The 25344-nt window shown below is 45.5% G+C and overlaps 1 protein-coding gene across 1 annotated transcript in view; it reads left to right on the top strand.

Annotated features, from left to right (window-relative positions):
• Nucleotides 1–25344, top strand: part of LOC119954136 (ataxin-7-like protein 3) — a 54169-nt gene that overhangs the window by 6063 nt on the left and 22762 nt on the right. Inside the window, 7 exon segments of the mRNA XM_038779070.1 lie at nucleotides 1314–1416; nucleotides 5073–5205; nucleotides 13325–13496; nucleotides 15688–15785; nucleotides 16031–16053; nucleotides 16165–16210; nucleotides 22114–22145. Of these exon segments, the coding sequence (XP_038634998.1) occupies nucleotides 1366–1416; nucleotides 5073–5205; nucleotides 13325–13496; nucleotides 15688–15785; nucleotides 16031–16053; nucleotides 16165–16210; nucleotides 22114–22145 (555 nt within the window). The 5' untranslated portion in view covers nucleotides 1314–1365.

Below are 25344 nucleotides of genomic sequence, written 5' to 3'. Positions count from 1 at the left end.
CACCTGTCATAGCCTCATTTCTATCAGTCGCTGGCTACACAGTTTCTGCTACACAAATGCCAGGCAATGACCATCTCCTACAAGAGAGGATCTAACGACTGCCCCATGACATTCAATGGCATTACCATCGCTGAATCTCCCACAATCAACATCTTGGAGGCTATCATTGATCAGAAACTGAACTGGAAAAGTCGTATTAATACTGTGGCTACCAGGGAAGGTCAAAGGTTAGGAGTCCTATTATGAGTAACTCACCTCCTGACCCTCCCAAAGCCTGTCCACAAGTCAGGTGTGCAATGGAATATTCTCCACTTGCCTGGATGAGTGCAACTCCACACAAGAAGCTCAAAGCCATCTAGGATAAAGCAGCCCGCTTGATTGCTCCCCCTTCCACAAACATTCAAACCATGCACCACCGACGAACAGTGGCAGCCATGTGTACCATCTACAAGATGCACTGCAGTAACTCACCAAGGTTCCTTCGACAACACCTTCCAACCCCACAACCACTATTATCTGGAAGGACAAGAGCAGCAGATACCTGGGAACACCATCACCTGGAGACTCCCCTCCAAGTCACTCACCACCCTGACTTGGAAATATATCGCCGTTCCTTCACTGTCGCTTGGGCAACATCCTGGAACTCCCTCCATCAGCACAGTGGGTGTACCTACACCTCAAGACTGCAATGGTTCAAGAAGGCAACTCACCACCACCTTCTGAAGGGCAACTAAGGATGGGTAATAAATGCTGGCCTAACCAGTGACGCCCACACCCCGTAAATGAACAAAGAACCAAAAAAACTCCCCCTCGCAAAATCATTGAATTTGCAACAGGTTTGTCATGATTTCTTTTCACAAAGCAAGATTGCTAGGCATGCTAAACACTGATTCAGCTTTCTTGTGATCAATGTGTAATCACAACCACATCTTGCAGATCAATGCAGCACGTAAAACACAACCTTTGTGCAAGGCCTGCCAAGTTAAGACTTACAGACGTCTCCGATTGCCCCAGTTCTGATTTATTCCTTTATAGACTAGATCTTTCAATACATTTAAAGCCAAATTTTGGCAGCCTCAATTACATTATGGACACTGCAACAAGGTATGTAAATTTAAGTAATATCAATGGAGCGACAATGAGGATAATAGCAATGTCTTTGAGGACAGCTAATATGGTAGCTTCCTGGTTTTGTTATTTTCTGTGGTATACCATGTAGAGTAGAATATAACCCCCATCCCCAAATAGTTTTAGTGTAGCTTTCAAGTCTATGTTCATTTTAAATTTAACAGATTATCTTTCCTTTTTCTCAGTGACTACCCTGTTACTATGTAGAAAGGAAATAGTACAGCGTACTGGTTGCCAATGAAAATGGAGGAAATGTCAATATCTGGCCCGGAGAACAGCAAATCTGAGGTAAGGAGGGGGAGACTTGGGAGTTGGCCTTGTCTCAGTAAAAATGTTGATACATTATGATTGTGCATACAAACCTGATTGGCTTTAATGGGCGCAGGAGTGTGTATATGCAGTGAGTGATGATGCCTGTGCTGACTGAGTGAGTATGCGCTTGCTGGAATTGAATTCTGTGAAAGGCTATGCAAATGTGCTCCATGAAGGAATATTTGTGGTGTGCTTGTGTGTACGATCAAACCGAATAATAAATGCAAAACAGTAACTATGGGAGTTACCTCATGATCCCTTGAGCCATAACCATGGATTTGCATCACCTGTTGCAGAATTGAGTCCGATAGTTTGCTAGTTACTGTGTGTGTCTGTGTTTTATTCCTGTTGTGGTTTGGGGTGTGTTTCAGGCTTTTCTTATGACTGTAAACTTCACCCAACTTCTTGTCATTGATGCCTCTTCAGTACCCCTTCGTTTCATTACAGTCTGAACACACTTCCAGCCATCTCTTCTCTTCTCATGTATCTATTTTTCTCAGTGTTAGTCTGTCTGCCACTTTGTCTATAAATGACCCCATTTCTCCCTGTGCATGCCCTGCACACGTAGATTATCTTCCTTCACCTGAACCACATTTCTAAGGATTTGTTTAAGGTACTGGTTTTGTGTCTGAGGCAATAGATGAAATTGGGTTGGCAGATGGAGCTGAACTATCTGCTGGGAAGCTGAGCTTCTCCAGGACACCAATTTTACAGGTTCCACTGGTACCTATATACTTGGTGATCCTGCTGTTAGTCAACTACAACAGTGAAATAACCGTTTTCTCCTACTACAGAATCAGTTTGAATCTCTGAATATGTTAACGTTCTAATTCTGATGCCTGTCGTGGAACATACAGCAGGAATGGTCTTCGTTCATATTCATCCTCGTGACAGACCGACTCTTGGATATTTCCTCTTATTTCCCAAACTTGACACTAGCTTCTTCATATGGGAGGTCCTTTATTTGCTGTGGTCTTTGCCTGTTGCCTTTCACTTCTGACCCACACTACCAAAAAAAGGCTTGCATTGATACTGTGACTGCCATGATGTGGAGTAGAAACCAGCACGGTGTCCACTTCCCTTGTTTAAGGAGTCCCTTTTCTTCATCTTTTAAGCTTTGCTATTCTGAGAAACAGGCAAGGATACCTGTTTGGATTTAGCCTGCAAGATGCAATGAGAATTCATTTTTCCTGTTTATTAGTAACGTTCTATGCATGGAAACTCAGAACCACAGATTTGACCAAAGATTTAATCGTGCAATAATGCCATATTCTGCAATTAATTGAGGGGATACATTGAACGCTTACCTGGCCAGTCATCTTTGTTCAGTCCCAGGCATTTGGTGTTCTGCTGTGAAGCTCACTCACAGATGTCTGCTGTTCTCTGTAACTGAGTGTACAGATTCTTGATCAACGAGTTGAATATGGTCTCCAGGGATGAAATGAAAATCGCTTATTGTCACAAGTAGGCTTCAAATGAAGTTATTGTTCCGGCACCTGTTCGGGGCTGATGGATAATTTTAAAATCAGCTTGTCACTCTGGCAATCCCCTGGCAGATGATCAATGGGACAGCGCCGGCTTTTGACATTTTAGAGCATTCTGGGGTCAGAGGAAAGAAAACTTTGAGCAGATCTTGAACTTCGAAGGAGATTTTTCTTTGGCTCAAGCGAAGGTTATCATCCAGAGACCTGCCTGCTCCTCAGATATGGAAAATGAATAGAGTGGCTCCAGATTAACTGGTGAGTACGCTAACTGATTCCATCTTTTACTTTTAGTCAGTGCTTCTAAAGTACGCGCTAGTCACCGGGTGCGCGCCTGTCACTGGGAATTGAATCTGCCCAGGTGGACCACTCGCACTGACTCAGCTTGGAATAATTTTGCTCAGCTTCTCGGCATAATTTAGATTGGCCTAATTTTCTGTTCTCTCACCTAACAGAACAGATGACGCGATTAGTCAGTTCCTAAGAAGGTCGTTGTGTGCGAACTCTGCAGCCATGCCCAAGCTGAAGCGGGTATCTTCTGAGAAGAAGCAGAAATATTGGCGGCAGCTGAAACGAGATCAGAGGCAGATGAGCAGAGAGCACAGTGACCAGGCCATGGAGTTTGACGCCACTCCTGAAAGTTCTGCAGAGCAGGCCAGTACCACAACACCCTCTACTGTTCTCTATCCCTGCATTTCATTGCTCATTGTTCCAGCGTTGAATTATTTTGATGTTTATCACACGCTTCTTTATGTTGAGGATGCACTTTTGGTTCATTGATTAATAAAGGTTCTGTCTTCAGTGCTGGATATCCGTGTATTCTGTTGCTTCATCTTTTGCATTTTTATTTTAAACAGAAATTCCTGATTATTCACTGAGAGTCTGCCACAAAGGCTAGACTCCTTAAAGGGGCATGGTCACCATTGTGACTGGGGAACATAGTCTCAGGATAAGGGGGCCATTTGAGACTGAACTGGGGAGAAATTTCTTCACTCAGCCGGTTGTATATCTTTTGAATTCTCTACCCTAGATGGCTGTGGGTGCTCTGACATTGGGTATATTCCATTCTGAGATTGATAACTTGCAGGGCATCACGGGATATGGGGATATGCCAAGAAAGTGGATTTCATGGAAAGTTCAGGCATTATTTTATTGAATGGCGGAGCAGGCTCGAGGGACCAAATGGCCTATTCCTATTTCTTATATTCTATCCCTCTCCTCGACTACTAGTTTCCCGACATTGTGAACTTGAGGCTCATCATGTGTCCTGCATGGGCATTGCCTGTGCTTACTGTGCATTGCCTCTACTTGTGACATTTCCATAGGGTCTCAGAATTGTTCTGCTGAATAAACCACAAAGTTGCTGTTTCTTCTGTTTCCCCATTACTTGACTTTATTGTCGAAATGGGAAAAGAGGTGGTTAAAGGAGTGGCTGATGTCACTCGGGCATTTGAAAGCATGAGCTGGAGTTATCAAAATAGTGTAATCATGATCTATAGAGTTTAAATAGCAGGATGATTGGCAGCTCGTTTGAGCCATCTGCGCATGCAAGCAAGCAGCCTGACTGCCATCCATTGTTATCCTGATATATTAGTAAATTCAACAGAAAAATGGTAAATCTATATTTTCAGTGTGTCATTAACTTTCAGCTCATTTGGGACATTGGCATTATTTCTGTGTCCAGCATGTGGTTTCCTGCTCTTTTCTGCAGAAGACTTGTTGCAATATGCTGCAACATGGTGCTGGTTCCAGTTGCAGTGGTGTGATTGGTGTCCCAATTTATTGTGGAATTAAGAGGTCAGCACAAAATGTGCAAGTGGTGAAATGTCTAGGAATACCCCCACTAAATAAAGTAAGTTGGTGCGGTGTGCTCTACTGGCAGAAATCAGCATTCCAGTGTTTCACTTGAGAAAACTGCACAGAGACTGAAACCAAGGAATTCTTTTGATTTAAAAGGCTTATTATGTTTCTGAAAATAGTTTCTCATTTTGTGAAGACTATTGATAAAAAAAATTAGAAACCAGCTTCCTTAGTAAGGAAGCGAGGCTTGTCGGCTTCCTTTGGCCAGTCTGAGGCGGCACCAGTTAGCCTCCCTAATAAGTATTTTCCTTGTGAATCTCTTTCCATTTACCTGTGAGCTTTGTGTTTCAGGCCGTAGCTCATGAGATCTATTCTGATCTCGTAGATGATGCGTGTCTGGGACTTTGTTTTGAGGTGCACCGAGCTGTAAAGTGTGGTTATTTCTTTTTGGATGAAACGGACCCAGACAGCATGAAGGACTTTGGTAAGTGTGTTTGGTATGACTGGATGGATACTTGCCGTAAATTATTAAAGAACGATTGTTTTGTGTTCAGGGTTCTTTGGCAAGAATTGGGAGCATGGGTAGAGAACGATTTGTACATGGGCTTAGTGAATAAAGAAAATACACCACTGTGGTGCTGAGCATCAGGGGCATCCCAGTTCAAGACTTGCTCAATGCTAAGTTAGTTCATCACACTCTGGGTGGCCGATGGGATAGCGTAATTGACTGCGGAGTCCTGAGAGCAGGATGAAGAAAAATGAACTAAAGTTCCCACATGCTGGGTATTGAGCCAATGGCAGGCTAACACTCACCAAAGTTGATGATGATTGAGAGCTAGTTCGGGGTGACTGTTTCAGAAGGGAGAAAACATGGCAGGTCGCATTTTCAAAGCATTTCAGAGATTCCTTGGGCAAAGACTGCATTCTGCTCAGGGTAACATCTTGCTCTGTGGTTCCTTATAATGTCCACTGTTTTAATTGAGCGATAACTAGTGTTTAATGCAGCGTTTAATATAGGCATTGGTAATTACCGTACGATTTTTCTAAATGGCTGTAGTATCTTAAATCAAGATAATTACATATTCTTTGGTTATCCTTGTACATTTCGTTAGCCTTGTATTATCGAGAGGAGGAATTTGCAAGAACTCCGGCCCATTAAGAAGTTTATCAAATGCGCCTCTCACAGTGTATTTCATCATCCAGGTTTCGCTTTTTGTCCCCATTGGCTAATTTAACTCTGATCATGTCTAAAACCCACAGCCTTTTAATTTTATTCTAACTGTTCCTTCCACTTTAAGGAAAAGTTGCAGTGTTATGTTTAGGGTCTATGAAAGGGTTGGTGGTCTGCCTCTGCATCCAACCAAAATCATAATCTAAGTGCAGCCTCTGATCTGTAATGCTGCAAAAACTTACCCACTTGTACAAGGATGTAAAGGTTTGTCAGGAAATCCTTGTTTCCACCGAGTACTATACTTTATAAGTTTGTGATTCTTACGTATTGCATACAGAATGAAATCCTCTTGCTGGAATTACCACAGGTTCTGTCTTGGTGCAGATCTCATAGTTTAGTGTCCCTGGAACTGCATGATTTGGTGTTTTCAGAAGAGTAGGTGAAAATTAGTGGGTGGAGCTTTTTGGAGTTTCGAGGCTTCATTGAATGAAGAATGCATTCCATTCACAGCTTATCTGGCATTGTTTAAAAATTTTTTTTTTACAGTACTCAATTATTTTTTTCCAATTAAGGGGCAATTTAGAGTGCCCAATGCACCTAACCTGCACATCTTTGGATTGTGGGGATGAAACCCCCGTAGACACTGGGGGAATGTTCAAACTCCACACGGACAGTGACCTGGGGCCGGGATCGTACACTGGCCTTCAGTGCCGTGAGGCAGTAGTGCTAACTACAGCGCCACTGTGCAGCTCCATCTTATGTGGCATTGTGACATAGCCTTTTAGTAAGTTCCAAAAGCATTCTGGGTATACTATGTAAAGGCATGTCAGGGTTTCCTCAGATGCCCGAGATTCACCCTGGGCTTCCTTTTCAAGCCAGGGGTTTTCCAGCACATCATCTCATAAGAGGAGGAAACATGTCCATGTGCTTGACCATTCTTGGACCAAATCCAAGAGTCGTTTTTTTTTTCCCAGGAAGAGACTGCATTTTTATCCATCCAACATTTCTTTGATAATGGATCGTATAGCTATTAAAATATTTTTGCTGCTGTAGAAACTCGAAGAAATCAAGCAGTCAATGCATCTCGTGGGGGAAATGTGAAGCCTACCTGAAGGGAAATGGCACAGATCTCTTTTGGTCTCGGTTCAATGTCAGTGGACTGTTAGCAGAAGGGGGAGGATGGTTAGGATTTATATTTGAGGGTAAAGAATCAGGTCATTTCTAAGGATTTGAAGGTGGGATTAGGGAGAAAGGTTTTTTTTTTTAAATAATTTTTATTGAAATTTTTCGATACAAACATTTACCCCTATTACATTTTAAATTATAACACCACAAGTCCCCCCTGGAAAAACCTCCCCACGCCCTCCCCCGTGCGCACCCCCCCACCCCCCCCCCTCCGCGCTATCAGTCTAGCAACCAAACCGTTTTTCCCTTTCTGCCGATGGCCTCGGGCAGTCCTTGCCCGCGACCCCCCGCTGACGTGCTCCCTTCGTTGCTATCCCCCCCCCCCCCCCCCCCCCCCCCTTTTCTCCCCGGGTTGCTGCTGTTTCGGCCTCCAGTTCCTATCTCTGATCCAGAAAGTCAAGGAAGGGCTGCCACCGCCGGAAGAACCCCTGTACCGACCCTCTCAGGGCGAATTTGATTCTTTCCAATTGGATGAAGCTTGCCATGTCGTTTAACCAGGTGTTAACGCTTGGTGGCCTTGTGTCCCTCCACTGAATCAAGATCCTTCTCCGAGCTACCAAGGACGCAAAGGCCAATATTCCGGCCTCCCTTGCCTCCTGTACTCCTGGCTCCACCCCAACCCCAAAAATCGCTAGCCCCCACCCTGGTTTGACCCTGGTTCCCACCACTCTCGATACCGTCCCCGCCACCCCCTCCCAGAACTCTTCCAGTGCCGGACACATCCAGAACATATGTACATGGTTCGCAGGGCTTCCCGAACACCTAACACACCTGTCCTCCCCCCCGAAGAACCGACTCATCCTAGTCCCCGTCATATGGGCTCTGTGCAGCACCTTAAATTGGATGAGGCCCAACCTTGCGCACGACGACGACGAATTGACCCTCTCTAGGGCATCCGCCCATGTCCCATCTTCTATCTGCTCTCCCAGCTCCGCTTCCCACTTGTCTTTCAGCTCCTCTATCGGTACCTCCTCCACCTCCTGCATTATTTTGTAGATGTCCGAGACCTTCCCTTCTCCGACCCAGGCCCCTGACAGCACCCTATCACTCGCCCCTCCATCGGGAAGCAAGGGGAATCCTTCCACCTGTCGTCTGGCAAATGCCTTCACCTGCAGGTATCTAAACGTGTTCCCCGGGGGGAGCTCAAATTTCTCCTCCAGCTCTCCCAGGCTCGCAAACCTCCCCTCTATGAACATGTCCCTCAGTTGCCTGATGCCCGCCCTGTGCCAGCTCTGGAATCCCCCGCCAGTGTTCCCCGGGACAAATCTGTGGTTCCCTCTCAGTGGCGCCGCCATCAGATCCCCCACTTCCCCCCTGTGTCGCCTCCACTGCCCCCAGATTTTAAGGGTGGCCGCCACTACCGGACTCGTGGTATACCTTGTGGGGGGGAGCGGCCATGGTGCCGTTACTAGCGCCCCCAGGCTTGTATTGCCGCAGGACGCCCTCTCCATACGTTTCCAAGCTGCCCCCTCCCCCTCCATCACCCACTTGCGCACCATCGATGCGTTCGCCGCCCAGTAGTATCCGGAAAGATTGGGTAGCGCTAATCCTCCACTGTCCCTACTCCGTTCCAAGAAAATCCTTCTCACTCTAGGGGTGCCATGCGCCCACACGTAGCCCATAATGCTGCTAGTTACCTTCTTGAAGAAGGCCCTGGGGAGGAAGATGGGCAAGCACTGGAACAGAAACAAGAACCTCGGGAGGACCGTCATTTTGACTGACTGCACCCTCCCTGCTAGCGACAGCGGTACCATGTCCCACCTCTTGAACTCCTCCTCCATCTGCTCCACCAGCCTTGAAAAGTTCAGCTTGTGGAGGGTCCCCCAGTTCCTTGCCACCTGCACCCCCAAGTACCTGAAGCTCTTTACTGCTCTCCTAAAGGGGAGCCGCCCAATTCCCTCCCCCTGATCTCCCGGGTGTATCACAAAGACCTCACTTTTACCCACATTTAATTTATATCCCGAAAAGTCCCCAAACTCCGCTAGTATTTCCATTACCTCCGGCATTCCCCCTTCCGGATCCGCCACATACAACAACAAATCATCCGCATAGAGTGATACCCGATGCTCCTCCCCTCCCCTTGTCAGTCCTCTCCAACCCCCTGAACCCCTCAGTGCCATCGCCAACGGTTCGATCGCTAATGCAAATAGTAAGGGGGATAGGGGGCATCCCTGGCTGGTACCTCGATGGAGCCCAAAATACTCCGACCTCCTCCCGTTTGTAACCACACTCGCCATCGGGGCCGAATACAGCAGCTTCACCCACTTGATAAATCCCTCCCCAAACCCAAACCGTTCCAGCGTCTCCCACAGGTATTCCCACTCCACCCTATCGAATGCCTTCTCCGCATCCAGTGCTACCACTATCTCAGCCTCCCCCTCCACTGCTGGCATCATAATTACATTCAACAGCCTCCGGACATTTGTATTAAGTTGTCGTCCCTTTACGAAACCCGTCTGGTCCTCATGGATTACCCCTGGCACACAATCCTCTATTCTGGTTGCCAGGACCTTTGCCAACAGTTTGGCATCTACATTCAAGAGGGAGATAGGCCTATAGGACCCGCACTGTACAGGGTCTTTGTCCCGCTTCAGGATCAAGGAGATCAGGGCCTGTGACATTGTCGGGGGCAGAGCCCCCCCCTCTCGCGCCTCATTGAAGGCTCGCACCAGCACTGGACCCACCAAGTCCACATACTTCTTATAAAATTCCACCGGGAACCCATCCGGCCCCGGCGCCTTCCCCGCCTGCATCTGGCCTATCCCTTTAACTAGTTCCTGCAGCTCTATCGGCGCCCCCAGCCCCTCCACCCGTTCCTCCTGGAACTTTGGGAACCTCAATCTATCGAGGAAGTTCTCCATTCCCCCCCTCCTCCTGGGCGGCTCAGACCGGTACAATTCCCTGTAGAAATCCCTGAAGACCCCGTTCACCTCTTGCCCCTTCTGCACTACGTTCCCTCCCTTCTCTCTCACTCCCCCAATCTCTCTGGCTGCATCTCGCTTGCGCAGCTGGTGTGCTAGCATCCTGCTCGCCTTTTCCCCGTACTCATAGACCGCACCCTGTGCCCTTCTCCATTGCGTCTCCGCCTTCCTAGTGGTCAGTAGGTCAAACTGGGCCTGTAAACTGCACCGCTCCCTCAACAGCCCCTCCTCTGGTGTCTCCGCATATCTCCTGTCCACTTCTATAAGTTCCCCCACCAGTCTCTCCCTCTCCTGCCTCTCCTTCCTTTCTCTGTGTGCCCTTATGGAGATCAGCTCTCCTCTGATCACTGCTTTCAGGGCCTCCCATACTACCCCCACCTTCACCTCGCCCGTGTCGTTCGTGCCCAGATATCTCTCAATGCCCTTCCGGACCCTTCCGCACACCTCATCGTCCGCCAGCAGCCCCACATCCAGGCGCCACAGCGGGCGCTGGTCCCGTGCTTCCCCCAGTTCTACCTCTACCCAGTGTGGTGCATGGTCCGAAATCGCAATGGCCGAGTACTCCGTGTCCTGCACTCTCGAAACCAGCCCCCTGCTCAGTACAAAAAAGTCTATTCTGGAGTACACCCTGTGGACGTGGGAGAAAAAAGAATACTCCCTCGCCCTTGGCCTGCCAAATCTCCAAGGGTCTACCCCCCCCCATCTGCTCCATGAACCCCCTTAGCACCTCCGCCGCTGCCGGCCTCCTATTCGTCCTGGAACTCGATCTGTCCAGCCCAGGGTCGAGCACTGTGTTGAAGTCCCCCCCCATGATCAGGCCTCCTGCCTCCAGACCCGGAATGAGGCCCAACAGGCGCCTCATAAAACCCGCGTCATCCCAATTCGGGGCATATACATTTACCAGCACCACATTCTCTCCCTGCAGCCTACCCTTCACCATCACGTACCTACCCTCCTTATCTGCTACCACCTGCGCCGCCACGAACGACACCCTCTTTCCCACCAAAATCGCCACCCCCCGGTTCTTTGCGTCCAAGCCTGAGTGGAACACCTGTCCCACCCACCCCCTTCTCAGGCGCACCTGGTCTACTACTCTCAAGTGAGTCTCCTGCAACATTGCCACATCCGCCTGCAGTCCCTTTAGGTGTGAAAAAACCCTTGATCTCTTGACCGGTCCGTTCAGCCCCCTCACATTCCAAGTAATCAACCGGGTCGCAGAGCGACCCGTCCCTTTCCCCTGTCTATTAGCCATGTTCTGTCCCCTGTTCGCCCCGGGTCGACCCTCCCCTTCTGACCCGTTCCCCATGGCGATGGCCCCCCCCCCCCCCTCTCTCCTCCCGTTCTTCCCTTCCCGTCCTCAGCCTTTCCAGCAGCAACCCGGTATCCCCCCCTAACCCCCCTTCCCCCCTGGCTAGGACCCCTCCTAGCCGCAGTGTATCCACCATCGTACTCCCGAGAGTCAGCTGGTTTTCGCTGACCCGGCCGCCCCTGCCACACTCCGACTCCTCCCGATGTGCCATCCCTCTCTGACTCCGCTTCAGCGCAGGAAAAGCCGCCATTGCTGGCCACACCTCACTCTTCTCTCCTCCCCCTTCCTCCGTCCCGCGCGCGGGAAACAGGGGAGAGCCCGCGCTTTCGCCCGGCCACACCCTACCCCGCCATCTTCAATTCCACCCCCGTCCCCATCCACACCGATAACAAAGCCCCCTTAAAACGAGAGGAAGAAAAAAGAGAAAAAGAAAACACGCATAACCCACTTGCTCCCCCCCCGTCCCGCCTCCCCGACTTAACAATATAACAATATAAATAACAAATCGCAAATAAATACATAAATACATAACTATGCCTGCATAACTAAATAACTACCCAATAATAACGTACTTAACCAACAGTAACCATAACCCTTAAAGAACAGATCAAAAAACAGTAAAAAAGCCCCCCCTACAACAACAATAATTAAGGGAAGTTGGCAACGGGAAGAGACACACAAAAAGGAACAAAGAAACCCCCCATAACACAAGTTTCAAAGAAATCAAACGATCCATCAACTTTAACCAAGTTCCGACCTGGCCTAAGAAAGACATGGGCCACTTGATCAGTCAAGGGTACTCGGGCGGCCTCGACCGCCGGCGTTCCCAAGTTCTAGTTCAGGTCCAGCTTTTCCTCCCGAACAAAAGTCCATGCCTCCCCTGGGGTCTCAAAGTAATGGTGCTGGTCCTTGTAGGTGACCCACAAGCGCGCTGGCTGCAGCATTCCAAACTTGATCCTTTTTGCGTGCAGCACCGCCTTCGTTCGGTTAAACCGGGCCCGCCGCTTTGCCACCTCCGCACTCCAGTCCGGATATATCCGCACCGTCGAATTCTCCCATTTGCTGCTTTTCTCCCTCTTGGCCCACCTCAGCACTTTCTCCCGATCGCAGAGACGCTGGAACCGCACCAGCACCGCCCTCGGGGGCTCGTTTGCCCTAGGCCGCCTAGCCATGACCCGATATGCTTCTTCCAGCTCCAGGGGCGATGGACCGGCCCCCTCTCCCATCAGGGAGCTCAACATCTCCGCTACATATTTCGGGAGATCAGGCCCCTCCAGGCCTTCTGCTAGGCCCAGGATCCTCAAGTTCTTCCGCCTCATTCGCGTGTCCAGCTCCTCAAAGCGGCTCTGCCATTTCAGGTGGAGTGCCTCGTGCACCTCCACCTTTCCCACGAGGACCGTGGCTTCCTCCTCCCTCACCGCCATCTCCTGCTGCAGCTCTCTTATCGACGCCTCTTGGGTCGCCTGGGCCCCCATCAGCCTTGTGGTCGTCACGTTCATGGACTCTAAGAGTTCCACTTTCAGCTCCGTAAAACACCGGAGGAGAGCGGCCTGCTGCTCCTCCGCCCATTTTCTCCAATCTTCTAGTGCACCACCGGCCGCCATTTTGGTCCTCTTCCCCCGCTTTTTTTGGGGAGCTGCTGCCGCTTTTTTTGTCGCCCCACTCCGAGTACCGACCATAAAGTTGGTCTCACTCTCCTCAGGGACCTTCCCCCACCGGGATTCGTCTTTACAGTACCGTCGGGGCCCTCCAATCGGCCCTTAAACACCTTTGTCGCAGGAGCTGCCAAATGTGCGACTTAGCTGGTCATAGCCGCAACCGGAAGTCGGATTAGGGAGAAAGGTTGCATGTTAGTATTTAGACTGCTGTTGGGATTGCAGCTGTAGGTTTATTGTTGCTAAAAGAGACCTCACTGGGTATTAAGCTTGTTGTGAATTGCAGTAGAAAGAGGGAAGGATAATCACATTGGCAATGTTTTTCAATCCATTAGTTAGAGATGTTTGCTTATGTGTTTCAGAAATTGTGGACCAGCCGGGTGTGGACATTTTTGGCCAAGTCTACAACCAGTGGAAGAACAAGGAGTGTGAATGTCCGAACTGTAGTCGTAGTATTGCTGCCTCTCGCTTTGCTCCCCACCTGGAAAAGTGTTTAGGAATGGGTCGTAACAGCAGTCGGATTGCAAACAGGAGGTCAGCTAACTGCCAGAACTATGATTCTCTTCAGTTTGAGTGGTTAATCTAAAAGGCAATTGCAGTCTAAAATGTAAACTTGCATACGCTTCAGCGTATTTCTGTTCTGGTTCTTAACTCCACTTGCAACTATTCTCATACTTTCTCATCCTTGACTGATCTGGTTCCAGGGTTTCGTTCAGCTTTTCAAATCCTGTTTAATTTGACCAGTGGTGAAGTATACCTTCTGATGTGGTTCAGTCCTGCATTATTAAGATGAACAATGCAGAATGGAAGACGTTTGTATATTTTTGTGGGCTAACGTCCTCTTGTTCGTGGCATCTTGGCTATCTTGCGTAATCCCAATTCCGAATGATACAAAAAAGAAATGGGACATTTTGAATCACTGGCCCGTGCTCCTGTCTTTCATCATGATATATATAGCCTAATCCCACTTCTCGGCTTATTTCCCTCCCTCAAACAAGTATTTGATTTCCTTTTTAAAAATAATTTAAAGTGCCCAATTCTCTCTTTCCCAGTTGAGGGGCATTTCAGCGTGGCCAATCCACCTACCCTGCACTTTTTTGATTGTGGGGGTGAGACCCACGCAGACACGGAGAATGTGCAAACTCCACATGGATAATGACCCGGGGCCTCGTCGCCATGAGGCTGCAGTGCTAACCATTGCGCAACCATGCCGCCCTCAAGTATTTGATTTTTTTAAAAATACTACGGCTTTGCTTTAACAAAAGTTTGTAGCTCAGAACTTTGGAAGAGGACATTCTTTTCTAACACCTTTTTTAAAGTTATTTTTAATTTGTTATCGACATCTTAGTGTAAATAATGATAAAATATTTTTCACTTTTGTAACTCTTCATAAACTCTCATCTGGTCACCCCATAAACCTCTCGGTGATTTCTCACGGTTGGGTTGGGATAAGTGATATTAAGGGAGTGACGTATAAAGGGTACATCTGAATACTAGATTGGGATTAGTTTTGTAGCAGTACTTTGCGCTAAAATGTGAATGCTTGGGTAACGCGAGTTAAGCAATGTAAATTGGAGTCAACATTTTGAATTGTTGATAGCTTGAATTAAGTGAGTTTGAGTTTGGGTGCAGCAGCTGTAGTAATGTGTGTTCCTCTGTAAATGATTGGCTTATGATCTGCATTCTGTTTATCGAACAGTGACTTTCCCTTTTGCTTTAACCAGATTAATCAGCCTTGATTTTTTTCTTTTTTTTGAAGTCTGCAGAGTGTTACATGTTGTACAACAGGTGATGTGGTCCTGCGCTGATAATATAGGATTAAATCCATTTTACTTTGCTGGGGATTAGGAATGGGGCTGAGTGGGGACTACCCCAAGTCTTATTCTTGTACCAATACCATCATTGAGATGATATTAATAGCTTGACTGTGTGTTTTTTCCATCTCCTGATGACTGAATTCCAAAGCGGTATTATCACATCAAATGTTTTGACAAATAAAATGGTCAAGCATTTTATGAGGATGATTTGGGCTCTTAATTTCTTTTTACAATTTTTTTTTTTTTTTTTTAAGAGTACCCAATTCTTTTTTTTTCCAATTAAGGGGCAATTTAGCGTAGCCAATCCACCAAGTCTGCACATCTTTGGGTTGTGGGGGTGAGATCCACGCAGACACAGGAAGAATATGCAAACTGCACATGTACAGTGACCCGGGACCAGGATCGAACCTGGGTCCTCAGCGCAGTGAGGCAGCATTGCGAACCACTGCGCCCACGCCACGTGGGCCCTTAATTTTAATTGCGGTTGCAGATAAAATGACTATGAACTTTGCTGAAGTAAAGAAATGCAGGGAGATGTTGGTGAATTAAAATCATTTCTCGATTGGTATACACTAAACAGATGCTGACTGTTACCTACTGTATTGCTCATACTGAAATATGGAATTAAACACTAGAACCCTGTATGCACGGCTCTGGCAACAAATGTAGCCGTCTCAATTTTTCTGATAATGTTATCTTTGATAATGGTTGCTAAGTGCCATTGCTCCAGGAAATGCATTGAATTGTGTACTTAGCTATTGCTTCTATAAAAGTAAGATTTTATTAGATGTTAAAAACCTGTTAATAGACACCACGACATAACAGCCATCGACATTAATTTAGACTCCTTGCCGTGAGGCTGAAATGTAATAGCATCTTTGGTGATGCACATTTTGTTTCCATTGTAGAATAGCCAGTAGCAACAACCTCAGCAAATCTGAAAGCGACCAAGAGGATAACGATGACATCAATGATAACGACTGGTCATACGGATCTGAGAAAAAAGGTAAATTTATTGCTACATTATCCTTGGGCTTTAGTTCCAAATATGTTCTGTAACATTGCTTTAAGTTTCCTGGTTGGCATTTTTCTGCTAGTTTGGTGTGCGCTACAGCTAATGTCTCATTCAGTGTACCTAGAAATAGTTTCTTGGTTGTCAAATTATGATCATTTGTGTCCCCTTGGAAGACTATATTTAAGAAACTGTTTTTGGCATCAGCTAACGTTTTCTTTTTCTTTTCCTTCATCCAGCAAAGAAAAGAAAATCTGATAAGGTGCGTACCTGCCTAGAATGATTTGCATTTCAGGAGAGAGAAGGCTCCCATTTGTAGCCCAGGTGGTATGAACAACCACTGCTGCTTAAAAGAGCTGCTTCTGTCTTTCAGAATCCCAACTCTCCGCGGAGATCCAAATCTCTCAAACATAAAAATGGTGAGCTTGTTTTACAGAACTGTCTGTTATTTTAAGAAATACACAACAATTGCAAACCTGGTACCTTTATTTTGCGCTTACAGCCCCTGGTTAGATGTAACTCTCCGAGTGATTCAGCAGCTTAATGCAGTGTGTACCAAGAACATATGGGTTAGAGGTATTCTTGGTTTAATTCCTAATCTCTGTTTTGTGTCAAGTGATTGGATGAGATACAGTCTCCCTTTAAAAAAGACAATTACGGTTACTTCTGTATTTATTTATTGCCTAAATAATGAAACAGTAGAGTCAAAAACAATAGAGCACAAGGCTTCATCCACATTCATGGAGTTAGCAGCAGTAAAATGCAAACCGTTCATCAAAGCACTCTTTTCCTCCTGTGCAAACAAAGAACACACTTTCAGATGAGCTTTGTTCAAACATGTTTCTGTTTGAACTTTTGTTACTTTAGATTTAAAGAATGCAAGTGATTTTGTCACAGGATGCAACAGTTGAAATAGAATACCTCTTTTTGGGAGCAGCCAATCCTACTTGCTGAGCTCAAAGTTCAACAATAAACACACGTTTTAGAAAATGTAGCCAGCAAAAGCAGTTAAACACTATCAGATGTGATGTGAAAAGCTGCAGCACGTGGGAGCTCTAGGATAACATTGTGATCCAGGGCGCACACATCTGCAGTAAGTGTTTGCAGCTTTAGGATCATCAGCTCAGAATAATTGATCTGGAGGCTGAGTCGGGGACCCATCAGGGAGGGAGAGAGTTATCTGGATGCTTTGTTTCAAGAGGCGGTCACATCCCGTAGGATAAAGTCTTCTGGTTTAGAAAGTGGTCAGGTGCAGAGCAGGGTGACTGCAGTTGAGGCAGGTAGGAGAGCCAGAGCGCAGGAATGTCAGTCTCTGCAATTGTTGAACAGGTTTGAGGATCTCTCAGCTTGTTTGGATGAGAGTGGGGCTGCAGGGTGGATGAGATGACTGGCCATGGCATCATGGTATAGGAAGCTATTCAAGTGGGGAGTACATAAGAATGTAGTAGGGGGACAGTATAATGAGAAGAAATTACACTGTTCTCCGCAGCCAGGAGTGAGAGTCCAGACAACTGTGTTCAGGGCAGCTTCAGGCTGGAGAGGAAGTTGCAGTGGGAGGGGGAAGGATTACATTGTCATGGTCAATGTAGGTGCCAATGACCTAGGTAGAATGAGGAAAGAGGTTCTGCATAGAGACTTTGGTGAGCTCGGCACTAAAACAACATCACCAAGCTTATAATCTCTTGATTATTACCTGAGCCGTGTACAAATTGGCATAAGGTACATAAAATTAGAGAGATGAATACGTGACCCAAAGACTGGTGTGGGAGAAGTCGGTTTGGTTCGTGGAACATAGGCATCAGTATTGGGGAAAGTGGGGGCTGTACCATTGGGATGGCTTACATTTTAACTGTGCTGGGACCAGTGTTGTTGCAAACTGCATAACTAGGGAAGTAGAAAGGGCTTTAAACTAAATAGAATGGGGAGGGAGATTCTGGAGAGGAAATGGAAAGGCTTTCTGAGCAAAATGATATGGCAACATTGCAAGGCAACTATGATATCTAGAGTATGACAGGAAAGAACAATGTACAAACATTCAAAAACAACAAAGAGTTGAAGGGGGAAAAAGTGTAAAAAGACAAAATTAATGGATCTTAAAAGCACAGAGTATTCATCATAAAATAAAGGAATTAACAGTCCAAATTGAGGTTAATGTGTATTATTTTATAGCCATTACAGAGATGTGGTTGCAAGGAGATCAGAGCTGGGAACTAAATATTCAGGTGTATGTGACTTGTGGGCGGCACGGTGGCACAGTGGTTACCCTGATGTCTCTCAGCACCAGGGATCTGGTTTGATTCCGACCTTCGGTGACTATCTATGTTTGCACATTCTCCCTCCCCATGTCTGCGTGGGTTTCCTCCAGGCGCTCTGGATCCTCCCGCATCCCAAAGATGTGTAGGTTAGGTGGATTTGCCATGCTAATTTGCCCCTTGGTGTTCAAAAAGGTTAGATGGGATTGCGAGGATAGGGCGTGGGCCTAGGGGGGTGTTCCTTCGGATGGTCGGTGCAGACTCGATGGGCCGAATAGCCTCCTGCACTAAGGGATTCTATGACAGGCAGGAAGGAAAGGACGGTGGGTAGTTTTGTTACCACGATACAGAAAATAAGTATTATTGCAAGAAATTATCCTGGATTAGAAGATGTATGGGTGGAGGTAAGAAATAACAAGGGAAGAAGACAATGGTGGGAGTAGTCTCTAGGCCCCCTAACAGTTGCTACACCGTTGAATGGAGAATAAATCAGGAGATAATGAGGGCATGTAAAAAAAGGCAGTGCATTAATCATGGGTGACTTTAATCTTTCCTGTGGATTGGGAAAATCAAATTGGCCAAAGTAGCCAGGAGGAAGAAATCAGTGTATTTTGGACAGTTTCCTAGAAAAATGTTATGGATCCAACCAGGCACCATGTTCTTTTATACCTGGTAATATGTAATAAGGCAGGTTTAATAAGCAATCTGAGTAATAGATCCTCTAGTGAAATGACCATGACATGGTAAAATTTAGCATTCAGTTTTTTAGCATTCAGTTTGAGAGTGAGAAACCTGGGTCAGAAACAACTGTGCTGAACTTAAATAAGGGTAATTACAATGGAAAGAGGACAGAGTTGGCTGGAGTGGACTGGGAAAGGAGTTTAGCAGAAAAGATGTTTGATCAGCAATGGTAGACATTTATGAAAATAGTTCATGATTCACAACCAAAATATATCCCAGTGAGGAAGAAGTATTCTAGGGCGGGAATAAATCAACCATGTTAACCAAGGAGGTTAAGGATACTATTAAACTGAAAGAAAACAATATACAGTGTGGCAAAGATTAGTGGTAATCCAGAGGACTGGGAAAGTTTTAAAAACCAATAAAAGATGACTCAAAAAACTAGAGAGTGAAGATAAACTATGAGTGTAAATAGAAAGTAATACAAAAACAGACAGTAAGAACTTATTTAAATATACAAAAAGAAAAAGAGAGGCAAAAGTGAACATAAGTCCCTTAGAGAATGAGACTACAGAAATAACAATGGGGAACCAGGAGATGGCAGACGAGTTAGCTAAATACTTTGCATCAGTCTTCATGGTAAAAGACGAGTGGCATTCCAAAAATACAAAATAATCAAGGGGCAAAAGGGGTGGGGACGGGAGGGAGGAAATAAATACAATAACAATCACTAGAGATAATGTACTTGGGAAACTACTGGGCCTAAAGGTCGACAGGTCCCTGGACCTGATTGGCTGCATCCTATGATATTAAAGCAAGTATCTACAGAGGTGGTGGATGCACTGTTCATAATCTTCCCAAGAATCCTTAAATTCTGCATAAATCCCAGAGGATTGGAAAACTGCCAATCTAACACCCTTATTCAAAAATGGAGACAAAAACAGGTAACTATAAGCCAGTTAGCTTAACATCTGTCATTGGGAAAATGTTCACTATAAACAATGTAATAGCAGCGAATATAGAAATACATAGTGTAATCGAGCAGAGACAGCATGGCTTCATGAAGGGGAAAACATGCCTGACAAATTTATTAGAATTCTTTGAGGTAGTAATGAGTAGGATAAATAGGAGGAACGAGTAGATGTAATGTACTTGGATTTCCAAAAAGCATTTGATAAGGTAATACACAAAAGACTAATCAATAGAGGAGACTGAGTTGGAATAAGAGGGGCATTTTCAGGTAGGCAACCTGTAACTAGTGGAGTGTCACAGGGATGAGTGCTGGGGTGACAATTATTGAAAATATATATTAATGTCTTGAACAAGGGAAGTAAATAATAATCTTTATTAGTGTCACAAGTAGACTTACATTAACACTGCAATGAAGAACTGAAAATCCCTCCGTCGCCACACTCCGACGTCTGTTCAGGTACACTGAGGGAAAATTCGGAATGTCCAATTCACCAAACGAGCATGACTTTCAAGACTTTGTGGGAGGAAACCGGAACACCCGGCGTAAACCCACTCAGATACTGGGAGAATGTGCAGACTCTGTACAGACAGTGACCCAAGCCAGAAATCGAACCCTGGTCCCTGGCGCTGTGAAGCAACAATGCTAACCACTGTGCTACCTTGCTGTCCTATTGACAAGTCTGCAGATGTCAGGAAAAATAGGTGGGAAAGCAAGTGGTGAGGATGACACATGGGTCTACAGAGCGATATAGACAGATTAAATTAGTGGGCAAAATCTTGGCAGATAGGATATAATGTAGGAAAATGTGAGGTTATGTACTTTGGTAGGAAGAATAAAGGAGTTGACTATTTAAATGGAGAAAGACTGCAGAAAGTGGCAGCACAGAGATTTGGGGGATCACAAAACGCTAATACTGCATGCAAGTTGAGCAAATAATAGGGAAGGCAAATGGATGTTGGTCTTTCTTCCAAAGGGAAAGGGATATAAAAGTAATGAAGCCTTGCTAAAACTATACACGGCACTCGTTCGACCACAACTGAAATACTGTGAATAGGTTCGGTCACCTTATCTAAGGAAAGATATTCTGGCATTGGAAATAGCCCGGATAAGGTTTTTGAGGCTGATCCTGGGTATGGAAGGAGGGTTTTTTATGAGGAGAAGTTGAGTAGGTTGGACCTGTACTCATTGGAGCTTAGAAGAATGTGAGGCTACCTTAATGAGAAATGCAGGATTCTCAGGGGGCTTGACAGGGTTGATGCTGAGAGGTTTTCCCTTGTGGGAGTGTCAAGGACCAGAGGGAATAATCTTGATAAGGAATTGCTCATTTAAGACCGAGATGAGGAGGAATTTCTTCTCTCAGATGGTAGTGAACCTGTGGAATTCTTTACCAGAAGAGTTCTGTAGGGAGGCTTGTACCTTAAGTTTGTTCAAGGCTGAGATAGACAGATTTTAAGTGAGTAACTTTAATTAGTGTGCCACGGTGGCACAGTGGTTAGCACTGCTGCCTCACAGCTCCAGGCACAATTCCGGTTCAATTCCGGCCATGGGTGACTGGAGTTTGCACATTATCCCTGTGTCTGTGGGTTTGTTCCGGGTGCCCCTGGACCTGGGTAGAGTGCTCCTTCAGAGGGTCGGTGCAGACTCGATGGGACAAATGGCCTCTTTCTATACTGTAGGGATTCTATGATTCGACAGGAATCTACGGTCATGGGGATAAGGCGGGAAAGTGGAATTGAGTATTATCAGATAAGTCATGATCTTGTGGAATGGTGGAGACGACTCAATTGGCCAAATGAATGGCCTTCTGCTCCAATGCCTCATGGTCTAAATGAGAACGGGAAACATTGTTATTTAAGCCACCTAACATAATGAGAAACAATTAATTGCATGCCCGTGGCATTGCAGAATTGCATCATGTATCCAGATGACTGATTCACAAAATGTACTGGAGTATGCATTGGGTCTTAGGCTTTATGTTTGATACTGACTTGGTTGATCTCGGTAAAGTGGCAGGTGGGGATGTTTAAATTAGTCATGTGCCAGTGGGCTAGATTGGAAAATGTGGTCATGGCTTCTGTTCCTGGATGCTATTTTGTGACTCCCTGCTGGCTGTGCCTGTGTATGGTTGTCGGGGATGACAGGAAGATCTAGTTATGCCACACTTGTATAGATGCTCACATTCACTCTGTAGGTTCATCCATGATGAGTGACCTCACAGGAAACGCACTGGACAGCTCCTGGCACCCGTAGAAATCATGGGGGAGAGGAGAAAGATGTGAAAACCTTTTGTTTTTAAATACGGTGTGAAATAGGTACATTTTCCAATCTGAGAATGAAGCATTCCTTGCTATTTTAGGTAAGACTTTGAAGTAGATGAATGAACTTTCATCAAATTAGTTGTCCCATCTTTTTGCAGGTGAACTCAGTGGAATCTCAGATCCATATAAGGTAACAATGCTCACTTCTGCTTTGCTTATTTGGATATGACTCTCATTTCATTGAAAAGTGATGCATAATTCTGGGAAATGTCCCATTAGTTGACCCAAAAGAGAAACAGAAAATGCTGCCTTTTTGGTCACTGTGTTTAGGTTTCTGTATCATCAAAATATTTACACATTCCTTCATTTATCACCATTTTTAGTTTGTATAAGACTTTTAACAGCTTTTGAGTACTTAATGGGTGCTGGCCTCTTGAGCACCCTGATTTTGCCTCCTTGCATCTCTCTACTTCTCTATGCTTTCCTCTTTCATGACACTTCTTTAAACGCTTACTTATTTAACCAAGCTTTTGGTCACCTGTCCTAATATCTCCTTGAGTGACTCAGTGTCATATGTTTTATAATTCTCCTATGAAGTGCCTTGTGGTGATTTATTATATTAAAGATGCTTTATAAATATCCGTTGTTGTTGAAGGATCTCTGCTTATCATTGATATTGGTTATCTTTGAGAAGACTTCACTTATCAATGCTATTGGCAATTCTGTTTAAGGAAGCTTATTTTTTTATTTCAAGCAGCAAATCCTGGAGTTGATAAACCAGTTCCAATTTGTGTGTACCGTTTGCACTTATGAAGGACCATCTGTATTTGAAGTCTCTTTCCCCATGGCTTCATGGAAGTGACTTTGAAGGAACTGGAATTTTTCTCTGAACGGGAAATTTTCCGTGTTTACTAACAGCTAGGAAGACAAATGCGGAGTTTGTCATGTGGAAAGAAATCCTTTAAAAGCCTGCAAAGTACAACACAGCTTGGATGCTAGCAAGACTGCTTAAAATCGATTCTTCTACATGCTTTCCTTCATCATGGTCCACATTGAGGTGGTAAATAGAAATCCGTGGAAATATGCCTAGAACTTTTGACTTGCTTACTCAATCCAAAATAGTTTCAATGCAGAAATGTTTTTGCCATTTAGCTCATCAAATTAATGTGTTTGTGGAGGCTGATTCTGAAGTCCTGACTGAAGCCCTGGCAATCAGCCAAAGCTCCATTGTCCTAAATGAAGCTGGGAAATTGTCTGCAATCTATAAAACATTATTTTTTTTCTTAGTTTAGTTGAAGCTATGCCCTGGCACATACCACAGTGTTAACCTGTACCAAAAATGAGATCATGATCTTTTGCAGTGGCACTTTGTTTTACTGTCCAGCTTAAGACAGCGATATATGCCAAGATGCCCTCAGTAACTGAGGGTATGGCGTATTAAGAATTGAAAGTCCTAGAAAGAGATTAAAGTATTGAAATCAACAGCAGGGAGGAATTCTACAGTAGTAGGAGGCCATTGTCCCATCGTGCCTGGGTCAGGACTTTGCAAAAGCCTTCAGATATGTGATTGCTATTTAGATCTTTCTGTTCCTAGGAGAATTATAATGCGAACCACTGTTCTTATTTTCCACCGGCATAGAAATTAGAACATTTGTAGATCAGTTCTAAATTTTCTGGGCTACAAACTCCTAACTTTTCAGTTAGCCTTTTCTAGCCTTTGAGCTTCAAACACCTTTTTCTAACTATTCCATCCCCCTTAATGGTCTGAGGCTGAACCAGCATGTTTGCAACCTTGGTGTCATATTCATCTTCAAGATGAGCTTCCTTCCGACTTGGTGTGCGAGCTACCACGAGGACCGCATTTTTAAGACTGCCTTTTCATACCTTCATAATATTGACCAATTGTGCCCTTGTCTCAGCTCAGCTGCTCGTTTGTGCCCTTGTTACCTCTAGATTTGACACTTCCAGTGCACTTCTGCCTGGCCTCCGTAAAACTTTTTTAAATTAATAAATTTAGAGTACCCAATTAATTTTTCCAATTAAGGGGCAATTTAGTGTGGCCAATCCACCTACCTTGCACATTTTTGGATTATGGGGACGAAACCCACACAAACACCAGGAGAATGTGCAAACTCCACATGTACTGTGACCCAGAGCCGGGATCGAACCTGGGACCGTGGCGCCATGAGGCAGCAGCACGAACCACTGCGCCACCGTGCTGCCCCACCTCCGTATAACTTGGGCCATTACAAACAATGATGCCTGTCTATTTACTCAAAGTCAAGGTCTGCTCCCCCGCCAACCTCCTCACTGATATACATTGTCTCAAACATAATCTTTTAGTGTCACAAGTAGGCTTACATTACACTGCAATGAAGTTACTGTGAAAATCCCCTAGTTGCCACACTACGACGCCTGTTCGGGTACACTGAGGGAGAATTCGGAATGTCCAATTCACCTAACAAGCCCGTCTGTTGGGACTTGTGGGAGAAAACCGGAGCCCCTGGAGGAAACTCACGCAGACACGGGGAGAATGTGCAGACTCTGCACAGATAGTGACCCAAGCCGGGAATTGAACCCGGGGTCCTCGTGCTGTGAAGCAACAGTGCTCACGACTGTGTTACTGCACTGCCCGAATTAGGAGCAGGGATATGTCCCTTGGCCCCTCAAGCCTACTCTGGCATTCAATAAGATCATAGCTGATCTGATTGTAACCTCAACTGTATATTCCTGCCTATCCCGGATAACCATTTTCCCCCTCGCTTACGAAGAATCTATCAACCTCTGCCTTAGACTCAGCTTCCACTGTCTTTTGAGGAATCATAAAGGTTTCAATCAAGTTGCCACTTGCTGCTCTTAACTACAGTGGTTACAAGCCTAGGCTGTTCAACCTTTCCTCATAAGACAGACCCACTCTATTCCCGGTATTACTCTAGCAAATCTTTTCTGAACTGCGTCCAATGCTTTTACACCATTAAATAAGAAGACCAATATGGTACTCCAGATGTGGCCTCCCCAATGCCCTGTAGAACTGAAGCATAACCTTTTCTTTTATATTCGGTTCCCCACACAAATATTAACATTTTATTAGCTTTCCTAATTACTTGCTGTACTCTGTGATTAATGAACAAGGACTGCCAAACCCTCTGCACCCTCGAGCTCTACAATTTTTCATTATTTAGATAATACGCTTTTTATTTTCCCTGCCAAAATGGACAATTTCACATTTAGAACATAGAACATTACAGCGCAGTACAGGCCCTTCGGCCCTTGGTGTTGCGCCTTCCTGTGAAACCCCTCTAAAGTCTCTCTACACTATTCCCTTATCGTCCATATGCCTATCTAATGACCATTTGAATGCGTTTAGTGTTGGCGAGTCCACTACTGTT

This window comes from Scyliorhinus canicula, chromosome 19 (genome assembly GCF_902713615.1).
Source record: "Scyliorhinus canicula chromosome 19, sScyCan1.1, whole genome shotgun sequence".
Classification (NCBI taxonomy): Eukaryota; Metazoa; Chordata; class Chondrichthyes; order Carcharhiniformes; family Scyliorhinidae; genus Scyliorhinus; species Scyliorhinus canicula.
Note: the sequence above shows the minus strand (reverse complement) of the source record. Positions and strands in the feature narration are given on the sequence as shown.